This window comes from Helobdella robusta, assembly GCF_000326865.2.
Source record: "Helobdella robusta unplaced genomic scaffold HELROscaffold_11, whole genome shotgun sequence".
NCBI classification, from domain to species: Eukaryota; Metazoa; Annelida; class Clitellata; order Rhynchobdellida; family Glossiphoniidae; genus Helobdella; species Helobdella robusta.
The window spans coordinates 4,780,037-4,803,828 of NW_008703617.1; the positions used below are offsets into that span (position 1 = coordinate 4,780,037).

The 23,792-nt window shown below is 33.2% G+C and overlaps 2 protein-coding genes across 2 annotated transcripts; one reads left to right on the forward strand and one right to left on the reverse strand.

Annotated features, from left to right (window-relative positions):
• Nucleotides 1-2,976: 2,976 nt before the first annotated feature.
• HELRODRAFT_167592 (hypothetical protein) lies at nucleotides 2,977-20,301 on the forward strand (the record flags this gene model as incomplete). The annotated part of the gene is made up of 25 exons (XM_009013087.1): nucleotides 2,977-3,012; nucleotides 3,974-4,079; nucleotides 4,205-4,289; nucleotides 5,134-5,303; nucleotides 5,405-8,344; nucleotides 8,849-9,023; nucleotides 9,155-9,449; nucleotides 9,547-9,746; nucleotides 9,824-10,193; nucleotides 10,315-11,245; nucleotides 11,597-11,791; nucleotides 11,906-12,043; nucleotides 12,213-12,385; nucleotides 12,900-13,093; nucleotides 13,422-13,624; nucleotides 13,849-13,963; nucleotides 14,365-14,595; nucleotides 14,779-14,869; nucleotides 15,124-15,294; nucleotides 15,674-15,717; nucleotides 16,587-16,689; nucleotides 16,888-17,746; nucleotides 17,969-18,109; nucleotides 18,764-18,915; nucleotides 19,021-20,301. 25 exons carry the CDS (start codon nucleotides 2,977-2,979, stop codon nucleotides 20,299-20,301), a joined length of 9,399 nt encoding a protein of 3,132 aa, XP_009011335.1.
• A 928-nt stretch (nucleotides 20,302-21,229) lies between these two features.
• HELRODRAFT_167593 (hypothetical protein) lies at nucleotides 21,230-22,845 on the reverse strand (the record flags this gene model as incomplete). Its single annotated transcript, XM_009013088.1, has 2 exons — nucleotides 21,230-22,392; nucleotides 22,458-22,845. The coding sequence occupies 2 exons, from the start codon at nucleotides 22,843-22,845 to the stop codon at nucleotides 21,230-21,232; spliced, it is 1,551 nt and encodes a 516-aa protein (XP_009011336.1).
• Between the last annotated feature and the right edge of the window lie 947 nt (nucleotides 22,846-23,792).

Consider the following 23,792-nt stretch of genomic DNA (forward strand, 5'->3'; position numbering starts at 1 on the left):
TTGTGTCCATGCCTGTTAACAAAGAAGATAATCAAGTGCTGGAATATATATATTTAAACACACATAAGCACATACAATATGCACACAAACTCACACACACAACATAAACGCATACATAAACAAACACACAAAATTAAAATCCTGAATACTAATGAGATTACAAAGCGGAGTGCATTTGAGTTCAGATCCCATAAACTTATGAATAAAACATTCTGCAAATTCACATATATACACACTGAGACAGAACAGACATCCACACACACACACACACAAAGCACACATATTATATATATATATATATATATATATATATATATATATATATATATATATATATACAGAACAGACATCCACACACACACACACACACACACACACAAAGCACACATATTATATATATATATATATATATAAATATATATATATATATATATAAGAAAAATTGATATATGCACATGCACACAAAGATATGTATGCAAATGAAACTATTTAATTACCCATATGTAACTTCTGGCTAGATGAAGAGGTCATTAAGCCAGCAATCATTTAATATCAAATGGCTGGTGATATTCATTAATTAACGTTAATTAATTAGTTAATTAAATAATTACCCAAATATCCATTTATTCATTAGATACTTAGAGGGGACACAATAAGAGCTGATTTGTCAGATGTGCCATTAGGGCCATTAATTAATGCTAAATAATTATTGAACTTTTATTTTTTTATCTAAATAGTTACTTAATTAATTAATTGATTAATTAACTAACTAATTAATTATTCTCAAATTCATTGGATGCGTACAAACACATCTGAAAGCAGACTTTCTGATGTGTCATGCAACATGCATATGGTGTTGATCCAATCCAGCTTATAATAACTAATACTATAATGAAAGAAAGAAAGAAGAAAGATAAAAAAAAAATTGCAGATAACTAATTACTGTACTAACTAATTACTGTTTCTTTCATTCATCTTGACTTAAATAGTAATAGTTTTCTAATAAGAAATGAATAAATAAAATAAGTTGGCATATGAAAAAAAAATCAATAAATAGAATTCTTAAAAATGAGGTCACTTTGATACAATAATATTACATCCACGTTTATGTGTGTCTACAAAAAAATTCACTATACACAGAAGCATAAGAAAAATCATTTTCAATTCACCGCACACAGTTGCATAAGAAAAATCTTTTTTCAATCCCATATTTATATTATTCAAGTGTAATGTCTGGAGAGAGAGAGAGAGAGAGAGAGAGAGAGAGAGAGAGAGAGAAAGAAAGAAAGAGAGAGGGAATACTTACTAAGAATGAACTAAGATAAGATAAAATAGGACAGAACTTTATTATTATAATTTATTAGAATATTATTATAATTTGTTTGTATTTAAAAATCATTAATTATTAAGATCAGCCAATTAAACCTCATTTTTGAGATGTGTCAACTTCTGATTGGCTACCCTGAGCACGCAGTAGTGGGCTCTCCATTCAACATTCACTGACTTGTACCTCAACAATGATATGTCTCCAACTGTAGGAGCATCTTAATTATTTATTTATTATAAATCTTTAATTATTTATTTATAATAAATTTGTATAATTATAATTATTTGGATTTACAATTATTCAATCAAATTATTTCAAAAAGTATTTTTTATTTAGTTTTATATTTAATTTATAATGTATTATTTTTCAAAAATTGATTTTAATTAAATTATTTGTAAATTTAAAAATAAAAAACATGATCTTTTTGTAATTTAAGAAAACCAAATTTATTGAATAAAATTAAACATTAAAATTAAAATAACTGAATTAATAATTAATTTTTATTTTTAAATACCAAAAACGTTGAGCCATCCTTCTACACGATCGGGAAGTACATCCAAATTTAATTTTTCCTCGGATGAAGACATTTTATAAAAAAAGTTAATTAATTATTAAATTAAATAAATTGAATTAAACATTAATGTACAATTAAAAAGTTTTATACAAATTCATCGATAAATTGATGGCAAAAATAAGAAGGTCGTGAACTTGGCCGAAACATCATCTTATACCAAATTCGTAGAAGTTAAAGCCAAATTTTAATTGCCTGTGTGCAGGTGCGCGCGTACATTCGTGGATTGGTGCTTACTGTTAAGGTTATTATATAAAACGAGTTTATATAAACGCGAGCCTGTATTGTATATGTTAAATTATATGTAAATTCGTATATTAATGTATATTATTTTTTATATACGTATATATATATATACATATATATATATATAAATAATTTGCATATTATTGCTTACCAAATACTATGAATACGAGTGGTCTAACATTACACATTATCCCAAAATAAGATTTTTTAATTTAATTAATTGCCTGTAACCACATTATGGGATCAAATTTATTGAATAGATATTTCATTGTTTAGTAGATTAGATTTTTCTTTTGCGTTACTGATCACTAACTTAGCATCATATCAAAATTTTTTATGTTTGTTGATTATATCTTTATGTAATCAAACTTCCATTTATAAAACTTTATACAAAGAATTGAGCTGTAGCGTATAAAATTATTGTTGACTTGGAAGCATTTGGGTTATTATATTTTATATAATAACCTTTAACAGTGAACATTAATTCACGAATGTACGCGCGCACTTGCACACAGGCGATTAAAATTTGGTTTTAACTTCTACGAAATTGGTATAAGATGAGGTTTCGGCCAAGTTCACGCTCTTTTTAGTTTTTAACTTTAAAAATTCATTATAAAAAATTTATGTGTAACTATGGATATATATCCATGTGTGTAACGTTAATTGCTTTATTTTTTAAAGTTAAATGTAATGCTTAGAAAAATATAAAGAACAATTCCAGTCTAAAACTCTATGGTTTATTTTACTGATATATAATCTTTTGTTGTGCAGACGGTGCTAGACGAAATTTTTTAAAGTATGACGTTGAATTTTTTCAATCTTTCTCGAAAAAATGCCTCGGTATCTTGCTGAAAATTATTTAGATTACGTTAGTATTTTATTTCTTTTTGGTTATGTTTTCAAAGTATTATTTCGGCTTTTATTAAATAAAATGGTACAGTTCTTGAGTGGTTGGCGTTTGGATTTGCATTGGGCTTTGCATCTTGTTGGCCATTCCAGCTTGTTGGCCATTCCAGCTTGTTGGCCATTCCAGCTTGTTGGCCATTCATAACCTTATTTTCGAATTTTGTTATCTATTCTTAATTTTTTTATTCGTTTCGTTATTAAATTAATTTTTGTATAAAACGAGTTGTTGAATTAATTGGAACCGTATTACAAAATAAAAGCAAGGTACTGGAATAGCTTTTTATATAACTATAATATAACATTAGATAGAATTAGCATTAATAATCATTAATGTACCTTTTATTTCCTAATAATTTTTTCTAATTCTGAATTTAGTAAACTTTAACACAATGACCATATTCACTTTTTTTATAATTTTGTTAGCATCTTTTTTCAACTTTTTAGGTATTCCTGTTCTTCTTTTAATTTAATTTTTGTATATTTAATTTTTGTTTATTATTAAAATTTGTTTGGATGTAAATTGTATATACTAAATAAATTCATACTAAATTATGGTCATTTAGTATGTAATGTGAATGTAGTAGTATAGAGAGATGAGTTATTTGATGGTTATATTACAAAATAAAGGCAGCACACAGCATTGGTAGAAATGATAGTATTTAAGAAACTATAATTTAGTGAATAAAAGTATATAAAATAAATGATAAATTATTGTTTTCTTATTCGTTATAGGAATTTTCGAAAGGATTTGGAAATGTTATTTTGTTTTCATTCATTTGTATTAATAACATTGTGTCATTGCTGCAAGACTTTGTTTTTTGGGCTTTCATATGAATGAATTGATATTAAAATGTTTTTATTTTGAGCAGTTTATGGCCAGATTGATAATTGTAAAACAAAAATATTTTTCTTTTAATTATCAGTTAAGACATCAGCATAGGGCCTCTATACTGAAAACTTTGCCATTTGCCAATAGTGGAGAAACAAGTTTTCAAGAACTTGACAAAAAAAGATTTGTTGGTGACAATGGTTTGTTCTTTTTAATTTTAGATGATTTCATCAATATTAATTAAATATTTTTTATCTTTTATTTTATTTATATTTTCATATCTTACATATTTTATTTTCTAGTAAATTCACGCTTGATTTTTTAGGCTATGGCAAGACTGATTCAAATAAATGTCTTGTTGATGAAATTAACTGTAAGCCACATAGTTCTGCTGTTGCTGATGTTGACCCGTCAGAGTATTTTATTGAGGATGAAAGCGATGATTTCATTGGATTTGTTCAAAGTAATTAATGGTTGATGCCAATTTTTATATCTCATTAAAATTTTATTTGTGTTTTTCAAAAGTTTTGACTAAACTAGCAAATAAAACAGTTCATGACAAACATACATTAGTGTGTTATGTTGATCAAATTAGGTTGTAATAGTAGTGTAGATTTTTATTTAAAGATTGAATCAAATATATCAGAATGTGAAACTTTTTACTACATTTATATTTCAACATTACTCATGATAGAAATATATCTTAACTAATAATGAAATGGTAATGTTCAATAAAGTACCATCGGGATTTTCAAAAAAACGAACGACAAATGGGAATGTTTCAATCCACAAGCAGTACATGCATCTCAATAATAATCTGCCAACAGATGGGTAATAATTTTTATTGTGTTGCTGTTTCAAATATATCATATTCAGTGCACTAGATAAATTTGATGTCTCTTTTTCATTATTTACATCCATCTACTATGGTTAATCAATCATGTTAACTGCATTAAAAGTGGTGATAATTTTGACGTGATGTTATGTTAATGTCACTGTGATGTGAGATGTTGATGTAGATTTGGTGTAATCTGCAAAGTGATGGTGTCGATATGTCATTCACATTGACGGCACGGATCATCTTGATCAAGAATGATGATAATGTTGACATGATGTTGTGTTAATGTCATGATGTGATAAGCCGATGCAAAGCTATTTAATTAAATAAAATTTTCCTGTCTCTTCATGTATCAAGCTTAACTATAACCTACTGTTTTTAATGTATTCACTCTATTTTGTTTGGTTTTATCTCAGCCAAATCAAGGGCCGTGACATCATCAACTGTGATGGTGAAGATGACGAAGAAGATGATTACGACAAAGTAGTTTATACGGATTCACAAGTGAAGTATCAGAGTTTGATTGCTCCCACTGGTAAAAGGAATGAAGGCAGAATGATTAACACTAGAACATCTCTAGAATTAGGTGATGAGACCGTGTGGTTGTGTTTTGTTGTTGTTGATGTAATATGATGTTGGGGTGTGGTCATGTGATTACAGATTGATGTAACTTTTATTTCCCGACAGATACTGAAGCTCAGCACAATAGATGCAATTATAACGATAGCGATTATTATGATTCTAACTACATTAATCATAAAAGAGATTCTTACAGCGCTAATAACATTAATAGCAATGACTTTAGCAACAATAACATCAATAGCATTAATAAAGTTTATAATGTAAAAGAGAACATAAAAAACATCTTGAAGAGGTGTAAGATATCCAATGACACTCTCCACCACGCTAATAACAATTATAACATGATCAAAAATAACAAATGCAATTTTAATGTGAAGACTGTCCACACTAATCACATCAACAGTAGCAGTAAATCTACTAATAACATTAACAACAGAACAAATAGATACATCAATAGCAGTCAGGCTAACAACAACAGCAACAACTGTATTAACATGAATAACAACAATTGTGTCGTTAAAGCATCATTCATGAACAGAACGAACAACAAGCCTGCAGGTGACAATTTCAAGAAAAATTACAATATAAGAAATACAAATAATAAGGACAATAATAATAATTATAGCGGTACTAGTAAATTAGTTAGCAACAACAATAATAATAATGTTTGTTATGAAAATATGATCTGTAATACTAAGCCTAATATTATTAATAATAATAGTAACACAAGTAGAAGTTATAGCAATGAAAAATCTTGCAATGCTTCAGTTAATAATAACCAAAGTGCTATTGCGTTATCCCAAACTGCTTCAAGTAATGCGACTAATAATAACGCAGTAGATTCAAGAAGGGTCAGAGTAATTAGTAATTATAATAAAACATCATCATCTGCATCTTCATCGTCGTTGTCGTCATCGTTATCAAGATCAAGATCATCATCATTGATATCATTCTCACCGTCAACAAAGTCCATTGATCATAAGGTACACTTGCCGGCTGATAAGATGTTCAGAAACAAAAATACTGCTGCTACTACTACTACTACTACTACTACTGCTGCTGCTACTACTACTACTACTACTATTAATAATAATAATGATGATGGTAATAGTGATATAAGCATCTCTAATAATAACTTAAATAATAATCCTCATTCAAACAGCAATATAAACAACAACATCTTGAACAGTAGTAACATTAATAATGGTAATAATAATAATAATAATAAATCTATTTTAACTGATAAAGTTGTTATGCCAGAGGTCATTCATATTGACGATGATGATGAGGAGGAGAATGATTTTGACAATGTAGATGGTGTATATAATGGTGATGCTGATAGCCGTGATGATAAAGAAGATGATTTGCCGAACTCTCCAGTCGGTAATAAAATTGGGACGTGTTTTGAGGAGAGGAAAAGGAAAGATGATAAAGTTGGTATTATCATTAATAATGATAATAATAATTCCATTTCCAGCACTACTACTACGACTATTACTTTTACTGCTGCTACTTCTACTGCTGCTGCAGCTGCTGCTACTACTCCTACTGCTGCTACTAATGGTGATGATAACAATGTCAGTAACATTATCAATGAAAATATAGTTGCCCTCAATGAATATGATTTATGTAATGGCCAAAGCAGAGAAGATGAAATGGTTATTATTATAGACGATGATTATGAGGAAAATGATAATGATATGAATAATGACGTTGTTAATAAGAATTATAACATACATATTAATGACAATATTAATAATGATAACAGCAATAATAATAGTAGCAGTGATGATAATAATATTAGCAGTATATCAGATACTGCTGTAGACCAAAATGGTATAGTTAGCACCGCTAACAATAACTTCAATGTGATTAACAGTAATAATATCACCAATGATGATAACATCGAAAACACTAAAAATAGCAAAGGTAATGATGATGATAATAATAACATTAATAGCAGTAATAATAATAATAATAATAATGAGAAAGTTACCCCTAGCATGAATAAGAATAGTGATGTTTATAGTTCAACCGGCATGAAACATGTGGCTACTACTATTACTGCTGCTACTACTACTGCTGCTGCTACTACTACTGCTGCTACTACTACTACTGCTGCTGCTACTTCTACTACTATTGCCGACGATGATGATGGTAATGTTGATGACCGTAACTATGTAGAGATCGACGAGGCCGTTGTTAAGTTTAATAACATGAATGTCATAAAAATAAATAATAATGTCAATAATAATAATAATAATAATAATGGTGATGATGATGATGATAATAACAATAGTAATAATAATAATAATAATAATGGTGTTAATGTTCACCGTAGCAAAAATGATGCGAATAACAATAATAATAATAGTTGTAATATTCTTAACGATAGCGTTAACGATAACAACATTAAAAATAATAATGACAATAAAATTGTTAGAGATGATGATGATAATAATAATAATAATAATAATAATACCAAGGAAAATAATAATAATAATGATATCAATGATAGTGAAAAAGATGGTGCTATTGTTATTAATGCTATTTTAAATGAAAGTATCAGTAATAACAGTAATAACATTACTACCATTACTGCTGTTACTGCTACTATTACTACAGCTGCTGCTACTACTACTACTACTACTGCTGCTGATATTGCTACTACTACTGCTGCTGCTGCTACTACTACTACTACTACAACTACTAACACGACTACTACTAATACTTCTGCTGCTAATGATGATGATAATAATAATAATGATGATGATAATAATAATAATATTGTTATTTTCAATAATAATATTATTATTGCTAGCAATTTAAATGAATCCATTATCAGTAAGAACAACATTAATGATGACAATTACAACACGGGTAGTATGAATAACCACCACGAGAGTAATAATTATAATAAATTCAATGACCTTAACATAAGAGTTGACCTCAATGTCAACCAAAGGCACGACCCTTTTAGTGATATTGCTATCAGAAAGGCTTGTATTAGTAATATTACTACTGGTACCACTGCTTTTACTACCGGTCCCTTGGTTGCTACTTCCACTACTAATACTGCTGCTGCTACCACTGATAGTTTCAACATCGTTTCTGCTGCTACTACTGCTACTACTACTTCTACTACTACTACTAATACTACCACTACTACTTCTACTACTACTACTACCACTACTACTATTGCTACTTCAACTACTAATACTGCTACTACTGCCGTTACTGTAATTAATGATAGAGATGAAATTGATGCTATTAATGATGGTGCTGATAAACGTTACTATAACAATAGAGAAAGTGAAATAGACCTTAATAATACTACTGCTGCTTATACTAAAAGTTCTGCTGATATCAATTCGACTCCTTCGGCTTGTGTGATTACTACTTCTTTTAGTATTATAAACGATCGCAGTTATAACAACGTTAATGATAATGTTTTTACTGCTATTGATACCACAACTGCTATTGCTACTATCGCCAATACTAATAGTATTGTTAATAATGGGATTGTAAGTGCTTCTTTTACAACCGCAGCTGCTAATGTTGATGTTAGTAATCCTACTGTCAACAGGCAAAATGAACTTTTCAACATATCGGATAAGCGCCTTGATTGCATTTTATTAAATGATGATGAGGACGATGCAGAGGAGGTCAATGATGATGATGATTATGAAGATGGAAATGATGATGTTGAAAATGTGGAGAGGGAGTGTAAAAGTTATGAAATTAATAAATGCGGCTTGGTTATAGAGCGTGTTAGTTTGGTAGATGATGAGGACGATGAAGATGAATTGGATGATGACCCAACTAGAATGATGATGCCAACGTTGTCTAAAACAGTGACGCCAGTCACTGCTTCGACAAAAATATCAATTGCTACTTTGACCATGACATCAACAACATTAACAACAACAGCAGTAGCAACAAATTTGTCATTATCTACTGCTACTGCAGCGCAGATAACATCCTCAGCAAATCCGTCAACATCCTCAACAAATCCGTCAACATCCTCAACAAATCCGTCAACATCCTCAACAAATCCGTCAACATCCTCAACAAATCCGTCAACATCCTCAACAAATCTGTCAACATCCTCAACAAATCCATTGATGTCATCAATCATTTCATCTGGATCGTCTGTAACTGCATCGTCAACAGCGAAAACTTCTAGCAACTTTGGCATAACATCTATTCATCCTTCTTCCAGTACACAGACACAAATACACACGCAGACACACCACAGCGCACGTACACTCACACAAGCACCAAAGCACAGTTTGCCAGACCAAATCCCAATGCATCTAATGTTTTCATCAACATTCATTCCAAAATATCAACGCCAAAATTTATCTCTCAATGATAAAATTGATGCCTTCTTCAACAATTTGAAGCTTACATCAACTACCGTTACATCAATTGCTGTTAGATCTTCGTCAGCAGAGACATCAGTGATATCAATGGTTACAACAACGTTTACAACAACAGCATCGTCGGCTAAAACAATGGCAGTGAAATCATCATCAGCCTCAATACCAACTGCTGCAATGACTCATTCAATGCCGCCAGCAACAACAGAAATGACAGCAACAACAGAAATGACAGCAACATCAACTGCAACCACATCAGCAACAACCACATCAACTGCGACCACATCAACAGCAACCACATCAACTGCAACCACATCAACTACAAACACATCAGCAGCAACCAAATCAGCAGCAACCACATCAGCAGCAACTACATTAATAACGGCAGCTACATCAACAACAGCAACCTTACCAAATACAGAAGTCTCATCAATGACAATAACAGAAACGACATCGTCAGTAGCATCAGCCTCATCAGCCCTTACATGGCTACCATCAAAGGGACATTCGTGGTTGTACACATCTCCGACAGACAGCAAATCAATCTTCTCCATTTCCTCGACACCATCACCACTAACCACAACTACAGACCTGCTAAATTTTTCCCTACTTACACCTAAAAGATCGTTACAGCCATCAGAAGCAGCAGATTCAACGTCGCCAATTATATTACTCTCTACACCACCAGTGACGTCGGCGAATGATGACACATTGAAAGTGTTGCAACCACCAAAATGCCCAACAATGACGACAAGAGGAGTGATAGATAAGCACGGCAAAAGATCTTCATGTGACGTATTCAAAGGCACGACTGGAGGCGTGGCTAATGACGACGATGGATGGCCATTTAAAAGAAAGCGTCATGTGACTAGAAATGATGACATCAACAGTTGCTACACCGATTGTCATCGTTCTTACAGTAACAACTACAACAATGACTGCATCAATAAGCATTTTAATGATGTCAGTTGCAACCAGAACAATGATTTCATAGTTAAAGATAACGTTAATGACCAGTCTTATTTATTCAGCAGCAACAACATTAATGACATTATCATTTTAAAAACTCCTATTTTGAAAACAAATGATAACATCTTGCTTCATAACAATGTCAATAACATCAACAATAATGATTTTACTGATAAAAATTACAATAACAAAAGCATTGGTAATAACAACGAAACAACATCAACCAGCAGTGTAGCCGATGACATTAACAAAAACGTTGACAGCAAGAACAACAGCACTACCAACAACAATACCTCCAGTAACAAAAACAGCAATAAAACTAAAACTCCAAATATTGCAATTGTAACTCCCAATGTTAGCTTAAACCACACCTCCACAACACCAAGCAACTCAGCAACAATGTCAGCAACAGCTACAACAACACCAGTAGCTCAGACTTTGGCGAACAACAGCAGCAACAACACAAAACTCATGTTGCATCATTACAAAGACAGCTATGATAAGGACATCATATTTGAAAATGATGATAACACTAAAGTTGATGACAAGAGAGAGAATAAAGTGAATCGAAAAGTAGTGGATATTCACATGTCAGGTTATATTTTGTCGTTGGGTGTCGGTTTCTTTTTACCATTACTCTTGTCTTTTTAGATTCCATCACTGGATTATTACTTTCAACATATATTTCAATCATTTTTCTCCATTATTAATATTTTGATAGATCTATATATGGTGTATGTTTCAACGAGTTTAGAGTTAATATCATTTATAAAATTAACCAAAACTCTTTTTAAAAACTTTCAATCTGTACCAAATGTATGTCACAAATTTAGTCATTTTCATCCTCATCATCTTCAACTTCACCATCATTACTTTAAACTCCTCATCATCACCATCTTCTTTCCGCCATCATCACCGTCGTCATCATCATACATCTGCCTCAAAGACGAGTACAAACACATCATAATGGTGATTATGAGTGAGTCAAAAGGCTACATGAAGCACTTGAATGAACATCACATGATAAAGAAGGGCAATGGGGGTAATGTGGAAGAGGGCGATGACGACGTCAACAACCTCACTCCAGATATGACCAGGTTCATGTCCAAACAATTCGAAAGAGCCAGCAAGCCTGGACCAGGTGAGGTCACGAGGTCAAGCAAGGGTTGATGGAAAGATTACTTTCTTATCTATTTAAGTCTTTAAAAATTTATATTAATAATTGATTATTATTTGACCTTGTATTGACCTTCAGAAAAAGACGCAATATTGAGGTCAGCAGTGTGCTTGCACTTGCTCGTCAGTACGTTGAGTTCCTTGAAGAGCTGCTGCCTGCACAGTTCATGCAATCAGCTAAAGGTCATGAGTGAGCAGAACAGGAAAGTTGTCGGAGGTCGGTCGGCTACTAAGTGATTGAATGGATGAGGAGTTGAGTAAATTAATGAATGAACGATTGAATGAACGATTGAGTGTAAGAATGAATGTATGAATGAATGCATAATTGGTGAAAGAATTGGTTGAATGATTCACTGTTTGACGAAACGATCGTTGGAATTGCAAAGAATCCCTGGATGAACTGCACGCATACATGGCCCAACTATGTAGCAAGCATGCAGAACATGCCATTCATCATCCAAAGTTGACCTACATGCTAGGTGCATTGAAGGATTGGATGGATGAGAACTTGAAGTGGATGACTGAGGAGAGCAAGCAACGAGCTGCATCTGATAGGAGGGTTGTTCAATTTCTGCTGCTCTTTACCATTATTATTCATCTGATAGTTTGGCGATTATAAATGATGAAGTCATAAATAAACATTTATTTTTTTGAATTGTGTCGTATTCAGTTTCATTAACTTTTAAAAGTTCATTTGATAATTTCAGTTCAAACATTCATTGGTCACATCCATTCATTCTCATACATTTATTTTATTTATTTATTGATTTTTTCCATCTATCAACAATTTCGTCTAGCTATACTCTCATTAATCTTGGTCCTATATTAAATTTCATTAAAAACTTATCCATTCATTAATCAAACCATCCATTGTAAATTATTTGTCATGTTTATAATTAATACAATACATTCAGCCACGCCCATATATTCAATCTATTTATTTTACCCATTCAATCCATCCATTCATTTTAACCAATCTATTCATTTCAAGCCATTTAATTCATTTACTCAATCCATTCACTCACTCACACAGTCTGTCCATCCATCCATCCATCCATCCATCCATTCGACAGATCATCATCTTAATTGATATGGGTTACATCAACACGTTGGGCTCGTACATCTATCAGTCTGTCGATCAATTTCTCAATAACAACTATAATAATAATAATAGTGGTAATAGTAATTCACATGCTAATAAATTTCTTGTGACCTTGTGGGTGACCTTGGAGAGTAATATGAAAGCCGTGGAGGAGTTGGACGAGATGTGAGTGACACTGTGTGGTGGAGTGTTGATGATGATGATGAGGATGATGATTTGAATGATGATGATGATTTGAATGACGGTGAAGATGATGATGGCGAAATGGAAGATTATGCTGATGGTCAAAGAAAATTTTTTTGTTATAATAAAAGCTATGGTTGTGCTGTATAAATAATATTGGTGATGCTAAGGTGTCGATGATGATGATGGTAAGGATGATGGTAATGATGACGATGATGATGAAGCTGGAGATGAGGATAATGCTGATGAGTTTAGTGGTTTGATTGAAGTGCTTCATAAAATGAATGCACGCATTCATATGCGCATACAGACTGCGCAATCATGCTATCCTAATAACGACATCCTCCGTGCTGGATATCCTGAAATGCATCAAATCTCTGAAGAGGTTGCTTCTCCTTGAGTACTCGTGCAACGATGACGTCACAATGAAGTTTGACGACGTCAGTTATGACGTTGATATAATCAGGATGACGTGTCAGTCTGTCAAGACGGACATGAAGGAGTACTTTGAAAGTTGATTCTGCTTTTTTTTGAGACTTTAAATATGTGTACAAATTTTATCTTATTTATATAAATTTTTGTAAATTAGAAGTATGTGGGCAATTTTTAAATATGGTTTATTAAGAATATGATGAAAATTTATATCCTAGTCACTAGGTTCAACTGCATTCACCATAACCACATCCAATCATTCCGATCATGTCCGTCACCATATTAATGATTTTCCTCATCGCCAGGTAACAAGATGTTGACGCTACCTGAAGCAATAGAGGCAGGAAACAATTACAAGCTGGTTGTCTCCAGTGAATTCATTTCGTCACATGCTCAGCTGGTGTACCTCCTGGAGACTCAGTTAGTCCGTCTAGTTTGTAAAACGCATCTTGTGTTTATTGCTTTTTATTATTTATCTCATTATTATTCATTAAACTATTTAAATTTCATCATGGTCTATTTGTATACAATTATGTCATGGAGAGAGTTCTGAATTATATGAAGCACTATACGACAGGCAGCTGTCATCAGTTGCTTTGTTACTCGCTTCAAATGCAAATAAATCCATACTTACATATTGACATATATCATTACATGGTATATTATCTCCATAAATGTATTTGAGTCATTTGGAAGATCAAATTGTATGTCTTTGTGGTCGATTCTTTAAGAATAATGTTACAATTTGAAATTTAATAGTTTGGTTAATTTAACTGAGTTGTTGGTTCCAAATAACGAATCAAAATTGTTGGTCCACTCAGGTTTAACATGACAACAATTGAGCGCAACTACGCGTCATACTTCTCTTCCTCGTCGTCGTCATCTTCTCCGTTCTATCCTGACCTCTTATTGGACCACGAGACAGGGCTGTTGTTGGTAGAAGTCATTTCATTGGTGGACACAGTGGCCGTTGAGAAGTATCTATACAGGGTCAATAACCTCAGTCTCAGCATCAACTTCTGCTGGCTACTCATCTGCAATTTCAATGGCCGGTTGGTTTTTCATTAACATTTGCTTGCTGTTAATGTTTTAAATATGATGCGTTATCTTATTGTAATTAAGTTGGTCAGTACTTATAAAAAATGTGAATGCTTCTCTACTTATTGATGCTACTTAGCTTTTCATGGGTCTTCTATTCATATCATTACTGCTGATGAAACATTGTTGTCACGCAGCGTGCTCACAGACAAGTGCATGTCCAACATCTTCAAAGTTTCGTCTGCCCTGTCCATCGTTGCACTCAAAAATCAGGATTATCAGATCAAAGTTGCCATACTTTCATTTCAATTTAAACTATTTCCTCTGCATTTGTTGCTTTGAAACTGACCAAAAACTCAGTTTCAATCGAACATTGCAGGGCTTTTCAAGATATCTATATTGTTGGGAGTAGCTACTAAGTCTCATTCTATTATCAATATTAACAAAATTTTGTGTAAATTACCGCAATACAATTGAATTACAAATAAATTAATGTTAACACGTAGTGACGTTATAGTAAGTATCTGAAACCTGATGTGCAGGTAGTGTACTGCAGATCAGATGCAGATGTGGCTGCTACAATAAGATGTGTCGCTGATCTTAGGTGGCGCTCTCTGAGTCGTCAGGAAGCTGGAAACATGGAGCGTGGATGCGTTGTTGAGCGACAACATTCCTGGCTGCAGAAAAGTTATATTACTGCTGACGCTTCGAAAGTTGGTTGATGGTTGTCTTGATCATTTTAATATTGCGTTGTGTTGTTGTTGTTGCCTATATAGCATAATGTTGTTATTGTTTAGAATAACGTGTATTTTTTAAGATAAATTTGTTCAGCCTGTTGTTATTCAAAATGATTTGACTGGCTATGTTGCTTGTGATATGGCCCTTAAATGAATGGACCAATCACGCAGTCAACCAAATATATTCATATAGCGCTAATTTCTACAATTCAATTAATCTAAAGCAGGAGGAATTTTTGTATGTGAGCCTTTTATTCCAATCTATTGTACACACCCGCCTTTAAATTTCTTCCTTTGTCTCAAATGCAATATATTTTCTTTGGTGATTGAATTCAAGCTTAATACAATTTTTTAGCATGAGATATTTCTGATGTCCTTCCTCTGCTTCAACTCCATGAGGTTATCTTCCAAATATCTTTGTCTTCTTATTATTTATTTGCCATGCACATTTTGTTTTATTTGTTTTTTTATTTTGCTCAAGTAGTCGAAATGTTTTATTAATGATTAATAATCATTATTAATTATGCCAATTAATGCTTCAAGAAATATTTTTTATTTTCGTATCATCTAGATGAAGAGGTGAGGTGAGGTTCTCTGTAAATATATCAAGTCAAAGGTCATTAAGGTCATTTATTCTCTCATCTGCACTTGTTACAATTCACGCATATATATGGCATATCTGTCCTGGTTATGACACTGTCCTGGTTATGACATTAAACTGACCCTCACTGCCTTGTGAGTGATGTTGGATCATCAAAGACTAGGCCCACCGCTTATAACTGTGGTTGCGTAAGGAAGGGCGTCCTGCGTAAAAATTAGCCAAATAAATTACTTATGATGACAGAAGTGACAATGGCCCTCAGTATCCGGCAGAATGGCGTCGAGGGGTATTTCGGTTTCGTCATAGGTAGCCAAGCGGCAACCCCCGATCTCTGGGAAAATGTCGTCTAAACGTGTGTTGTTGTTGTTATATGGCATACGTGAGTACGTGTGAAACCACGCATCAAGTACAAATAGGTGGGGGTGGAGATCCCTTTTGCAATCGAACCCGGTCATTGCAAAGCAGGGCCGGTGCTTTTAACCCAGCCCTATTACGCCACTCAAAAAACAAAATATATATATCTGTGATTACCTATTCATCCACAATTAATGCACTGATGGAAATATAGTTTTAATAACTGCCTGTGATTATTGTGAATGATTTATTGATATATTTATGACGACTAATGTTTATAATTATTTCTTTCCGTGTCCTTCCTGCCTACCAGCTGCCAGATGATGCTGGCATCTAGAAAGCTCGTTGACGTCATGAAGATGTCATTCGTCGAGTTGAAAATGAGCTTTCCATACATGTCAGATCGAATTTTGAAGGTGATTCCAACAGAAATTAATAATAATTATAATCATAACTGTTATGTGTTTGTATTGGTTTTATTTTTGCTTTGATTCTTAATGGTTATGAACCATTAATCTAGTTATAGCAAATCTAATTTCGTTTATTTATCTATCTTAAACGCTAATCATTCATTGAATCAAATTAATGAATTTAAACGTGTTGGCGGTATTCAGTTGTTTGATGACACGAAGCGGTCTTTGAGTCCATTCTATGAGCAGACGAGACTAGCCGCAGTTGAACTGGAGGATGATGATCTTCATCGTCACCTCGCATCTCCACTCTCACATTTCAACCCTAATAAACGCCCGTGTGACGTCACGAATGCTACTAACGAGAAAAAATTTCATATTAGTGACGAGTTCAGCGAGTGTTGCAACCTGAACAATTTAAACGGAAATCAAAGTGACTCGTTAGCTCAATATGTTTCAGACAATGACGGCATGTTTAATGAATTTGGTACACAAAAACATCAGGCAGCTTTTCAAGGGGGTTTTTATGGCGACGAAGAGGCTTCAGAAAAGATTCAAAGCAATTTTGGTAATTCTTTAAATTTTGGGAGCTTTCTTACAAATGATTCAAAGTGGAAAACGACTGAAGAGCCTAACGAATACTTTCAATTGAATCCATTTGAGTTGTCATCTCGTCATGCAAGCTTCTTTGAAGAATCATTCTGTGACAACAACGACGATTTCAGTAATTTTGGACGCGACATTCTTAACGAGACTTTTTCAAGTAAGCCAAATTGTGCAGACACGCCATTAGGAGGTTTGTTTGGTGACATACATCATAGCACCAGTGAAAATCAAACGAATATCTCTGGACGTGATGGCAATTCTGATGTTCGTCATAACCTTTTTGGTGAATTTTCCATGCCGTTTAGTAAAGGACCTAGTGGATTATATCAATATGATACAAATCAGGGCGAATTTAACCACAGGTCAAGCAGTTACCAGCACATAAATAGAGATACATCTTCAGAGCAGATGGATAGAGTTAATCAGAAGAATAAGCGGTTACAGATTCGCAATGAAGGTCCGTGTAACATTCCTACTCCTACGAATCGATATGAAGCTCGTGCAAATCCTCCTTCAAATCTTGTGACTAATCGACAAAGCCGGAATTTGTTGTGTTAGTATAACCCGACATTTTGTAATCACAGTTGATTCTATTTAACAGTCTTTTTTTTCAATTTTTTTTGTCTTTTCCATCGTTGTTATAATTATTTGATTTATTAATAATATTCGTATATTATAGTTTATTCCGTCTCCCCCTGCGAAGACAATTCAAAAAGAAAAGATTTGGTTGAGCCTGATCCACAGAGGATAAACAGCAAAATCACAGGAAATAACAGAAAGCTGATCTTTGAATACGACGGAATGAAGAAAGGACAGACCCGTCTTAAATTTATTTAATAACTTATTATGAAAAATTTAATTTTAATCAACTTCTTTCTTGTTTTTGTTTTTCTTTTTTTACATTTTGGATTTTAAAATTTTCTTGTGTTGTGTTGATTTCGTTTAGATGAAATAAAAAAAATTGTTATTGTGACAAGCTTTGTCCGTATTTTTATTATGGATTTTTTTCGTTCAAATTTAATTCATGTATTTGGGTAAATTCATTTTTTTTCAATTTAAATAAAATTAAATCCGTCGAAAGATTCATCCTTTCATTTATTTATTTATATTTGTACGAATATCAATAAATTCGATTGAAATATTGTTATCATTATACTTTACATTTTTATTTTTTCATATTTCTTCGTGAATAGACACGTTTTGATTAGCAAGCGATTTATCGCCAGGGTATTGTGTGTTGTTTGGCGCATCATACTTAACAAAAAATGCATTCACTAAACATCGAATCAATCAATACCCTGGACTGAACACCTCATTAAATTCAATTTCGCTGCGTTAAATTTGCGTCATAAAATTTTGTGCTGTTTTTCATAGCTATATTCGTGATTTGCATAGAGTTTATGTTCCATGTTTATTCTGTTTTTTACTCATTCGAAGTAATTATTTTGTTGTAGATCGTCCGGTGATATTTCAGCTGTTATGGGTGCCATTAGGAAAGAATTTTCCACGTTCTGCGAGAATGTGTCAATCCGTGGAATATCAAAAATCGTCAAGTCGAAATTACTCTACGTCAAACTTCTGTGGCTCATCGCGACAATATCCAGTCTGTCAGTGTTGTTGTGGCAAGTTGTTACACTGTTTCAGAAATTCCTAACTTTTCCAACGTATTCTGTCTATGGAGAGAGTAAAGAGAATATTATTTTTCCTGATATAACAATTTGAAACTTGAAGCCCAGGCTTTCCGAAATTGATTACGACAGATTCGCCGATGAACCAATCTTCTTAAAAAAAATAGACAAATTTGTGACTAATTTCACTGAAAAAAATGGTTCGTTTTGCATTGAAAATTCAAGTGTAAAAGAAAAATTGCTTAAGTCAATGTACTTAACATCTTTACCAAAAATTTCTGATATTGAAAAATTTAGACCACCAATGGTTTTAAAGTACAAAATGCTGGATAAATATGGCAAAATTGTTTCCAACGAGAGTAACTGCACACTGAGAAACGTGGAACGATGGAATCCAGTTTATTATAAATGTCATACACTTCAAATTTTGAGAAGATGCAACGTGACATTGCTGGTTGTAATATTATTTTTAAATTACATCAACGAATACAAGAGAAATTTACTTTCACCTAAATTTTATTCGACTGGTGCCAGAATAATTGTTCACGGTCGCAAAACTGTTCCAAATGAAGAACATGGCTTCAGTATCAGCGTGGGAACCGATAGTAAAGTTGCGCTGACATCAATTTTCCGGAAAAGATTGCCTTATCCCTATGACAACGAAGGATGCACGGATTACGTCAATAATAATGGGAGTTATTGGGATGTTTACGACTACCAATCATGCATATCTACTTGTTATCAGAAAGTGACACTGAAAATATGCAAATGCCTGAATGCAAATATACCGATACCAGAATCTTTCAGTAGAGAAGATGTGTGCGGAAATATGTCCGGCCTTTCAGATTTAAATTTAGATGGTATTGTAGATGATAATCAGTCACTGAAGTCATTTTGCTGCATGATCAATTTGAACAGCTCCGTGTTCCAGGAGTGCCAGTGTTTCGAAGCATGCAGCGAAGTTTTCTACGATACTTTAGTAACCACCGCTGGCAAGTGGCCTCATTATTCCATTAAGGACCATTTCTTTAAAACCTTTGTTAAGCCCATGATGGATAAATATCCCAGCGTAAATGCAACTTTTGCGGAGAATTTGAGACAATTGATTATGCTCACATCCAACAGCCAATCAAGACAAAGTGAAATGGATTATGTGAAATTTTTAAAAGAAAATCGTTTAAACTCCAACTTCATGCAGATCGCATTCACGTTTGACCAAGCAAGGCCATTCGTCATGTCAGACAACGAAGTGTACACGTGGAACTCCATGATCTGTCTGGTCGGTGGCACTTTCAGCCTGTGGCTGGGCGTCAGCGTAGTCACTCTCTTTGAAATTTTTGAACTTGCTGTGCGTATTGTAAAAAACCTTTTCCACAAGAATTAGTTTCATTTCTCATTTTTTGTGATACTCTAATAAAATATTTAACGTTTTTGTTAAATTAGATCAAACAATTTTCATCAATATAGTGACATTAATTTTTATACTCGTGAAAATCATTTTTTATCTATATTGAAGTTACAATCTTTAGATTTTTGATGTCATTTTGACACTTTTTTGTGGCTGTCATCACTTTTTTAATGTAAAAAATTAACAGAAGCAATTGTGTTGTACTTGAACGTGTTACCCAATTGAAGTTTAGAAATTTGATTTTGTAAAAATGATAAGCTAATGTGTCTAAAAATGATAACACCAATCAATAAAATAACTTCATCATTCATGAAACTGGAAAACGCTCCGTCGACACAATACACAAAAGTTTCACGTTCTTACGCTGATTAATGCCACTTCGTGAAATAATGCCACCATGTCCTCAATGAACCAAGTGCAAACATGCCATGTACCACATCTATATATGATCTTTGCATTAATTTTGGTTTTAATATGAAATTTATTTATGAATCACTTTTTCTAATCGATAAATTAGTCGGTTAATAATTATAGTAAACTTTAAAAAGGTGCTTCATAGATATTTATTATTTGTTAATTTTCCAAGAAAAAATTGATTTATTTGTTAATAAGATTAAAACGTTTTTATATATCTCGAATATTAAATGCTATCTTAAATAATTCTAATGAACAATAAAATTAAATGAATGTTTATGTTTGACAATGTAGCTAGTAACAATGAAAAAAGTTGAAGCTAAAACAATGACTAGATAAATTTGTTTAATAATGATAACACATATACATATTTAAATTAAAACTTGAAATATGATTCGAAAAAATTGCTCTTCATTGTACAGCCTAAAAATAAATTAATTCAATTTTATTATTTTCAATATTATATTCTATATCCATTTTTGACTAACTTTTATACATGACTGGTAGATTCTTGCCTCAATCGGAACGCCGCTATGCATGCCATGATTTCTAAACAAATTTCTAACAATCTCATTTCACGTTTCCATTTTTTACATTTTGAACACGACTCCGAGGCAAAATATGTTAACCAGTTAAGTTGTCGGTTTGCACAGATCAAATTAATTAAAAACTCGAGAACTTCGGCCATGGTCATTATGCTGACACCCATCCACAAGCTAAGACAACCACCCACCTTACTAACCATTGATTCCCATGAATATGCAGGCTGATCCAACATTTTGAACTGTTTCAATTTTCCAAATTCAACGGTGATCCGAAGGAAGAAATTCTGCAATGTTGTGTTTTTTTGAAAGAAGGATAGCATCTCGTCATCTTTCATCTCTCCAGACAGATAACTTTGAATTTTTTCACGGTGAACCGAAAATAGTTTCTGTACGTATTTGTAATTTTCAAGCGGCTTGATAACATCGTTGTAAAAATTAAGCTGGAGTAAATAATGTGGATAATTTTTATTGCTGTTGACCAGAGTTTCAGTCACATATTCCTCACAAGGTTCGAGGCATTTAGACCAACATGACACAGCACTTGGGTCTTTCATAACGCGCTTTTCGCAGCACAATCTAGCCACTGATTCAGAAAAACTGACAAATGATGTTTTGTCGGTTTTCTTCCATTTAATTTCAGAAGTGTTTCCACATGCTGAATGTTCGTACCAGTCAATGGGCGGCATCAGATTGCTACTGAAGCACTTGCAGGTAGCAATTATTCTCTTCTGAGTACACTGATCAATGCACGATTTATAATCAAAAGCATTCAAATTTTCATCTTTATTTGAATAGCAATCTAACTTGTTGTAGGGGGCCTTTTCTCTCGCACGTTTGGTCAGAGTTAGTTTGATCAATGTATCGGTGCCGGAGCCAATGTTGAAACCGTACATCATGTTTGGGTAAGAATTTGGATGGTTGATAGAAATTCTCACACCATCGATTTGTAATTTGCCTTCGAAAAAATCAAAGTCGTACATGTCTTCATCAAAATAATTCAGATAAACCAAGAAAAATAATTTATTTGCGGAACAATTATCAGGAAATTTTAAAGTGTTGCATCTATAATATTTCGGATGCCACGTTATTGCGATTTCCAAATCGCAGCCTTCACTGGAGTCATACCATGGATTCAATACGAACGGAGCTCTAAATGAAATATAAAATATAAACTTTTGAGATCGTTGAATAATTTTTCCGAATTGTTGTAGCAACTGTTTGCACTGTTTGAATCTTTCTCAGTGTGAGCCAAGTTTATGAAATGTTTGTTGTTGATGTACTGCTCATAATCGAATTCGCCCAGGCTTGGTTGCAGGTTGCAAAGTGAAATGGCAGGAAAGACGACAGGATCATCGCTCTCCCCGTACACTGTTGACACTGAGAATGATGTGTAGGCCGTGAACAAAAGCGTTAGTTGCCAAAATAGTATTGCGACGCTGACGAACGCAGCACTCACCCAAATCATTTTCATGGCTGTCTCTCTTGCTTTGAATATCATAGGAACGCTTCTGATTGAAATATTCTGTACAAATGTTTGAAATTCGTTTTTCCAAACCTCCATGTTGTAAAGTTTAGCTGGAAATTATTTTTTCAAGCACGATTCCTAAATATTTATTCGGAAATGGAATTAAATTGCAATATTAAAATACCATACACGATCATTTTAAAAATTCTCATGACGTTTCTATTCAACAGAACGAATTAATATTTACGATTAACAAAATTCTATTGATTTTCGCGATATGGTCAACACAATTGACGTTGAAAGTTTAAATTAAACAAACGCCCATCAATATAAAGAATGAATGATTTTAATGATAAAAATACATTAGCAAGCAATTATTTAGATAGTGGATCAATTTTTGAATTGTTCAACTTGTGAGCATTGTGGTGCAAGTGCTTGATGACGACGACGACGAACTCGATGACTTCCACCAGGGTCATCATTGTTATTCCCAGCCAGAGACTTAAACTTCCTCCGATGCAGCTGAACAAATACTCCCAAGAATAAATGGACGACCTGCCATCAACGATAATTTGGTTTTTTCTAAAATAATTTCAACTCGCAAGAAATGGTCCTGTGCGTAATTTTTTTCTTGGAATTCTTTTTCAACGTTGCTGTCATGGAGAAGTAGGCTGTAGTTCAAAAATTTATTGTCACCTTGGTAGCTGGCTTCTTTATCGAAAATGTCTATTAATTTCAAAAAATTTGAAACCTGAGGCCAGCCCTCCGTGTGGGAAATTTCTGCGTTGTAGATAACTTCCTGGCACGCCTCCTTGCATTCGTTCAAACATTGATCCCTGGCTCTTTGAAGAAGGTTGTCGTAACAATTCATGCCCTCTATTGCCTTTTTTATGTCCATCAAATCATTCCGGTTTAATGTACTGAATGTCAAACTATGGTTGACCAGGCTCCTAGCTCCCCCACACCTGTTATCATTTGTGTCGGAGAAGTCATAGTTAACGAAACACGAACAATTGCTGTTTACATGTTCTTTCACGCAGTTC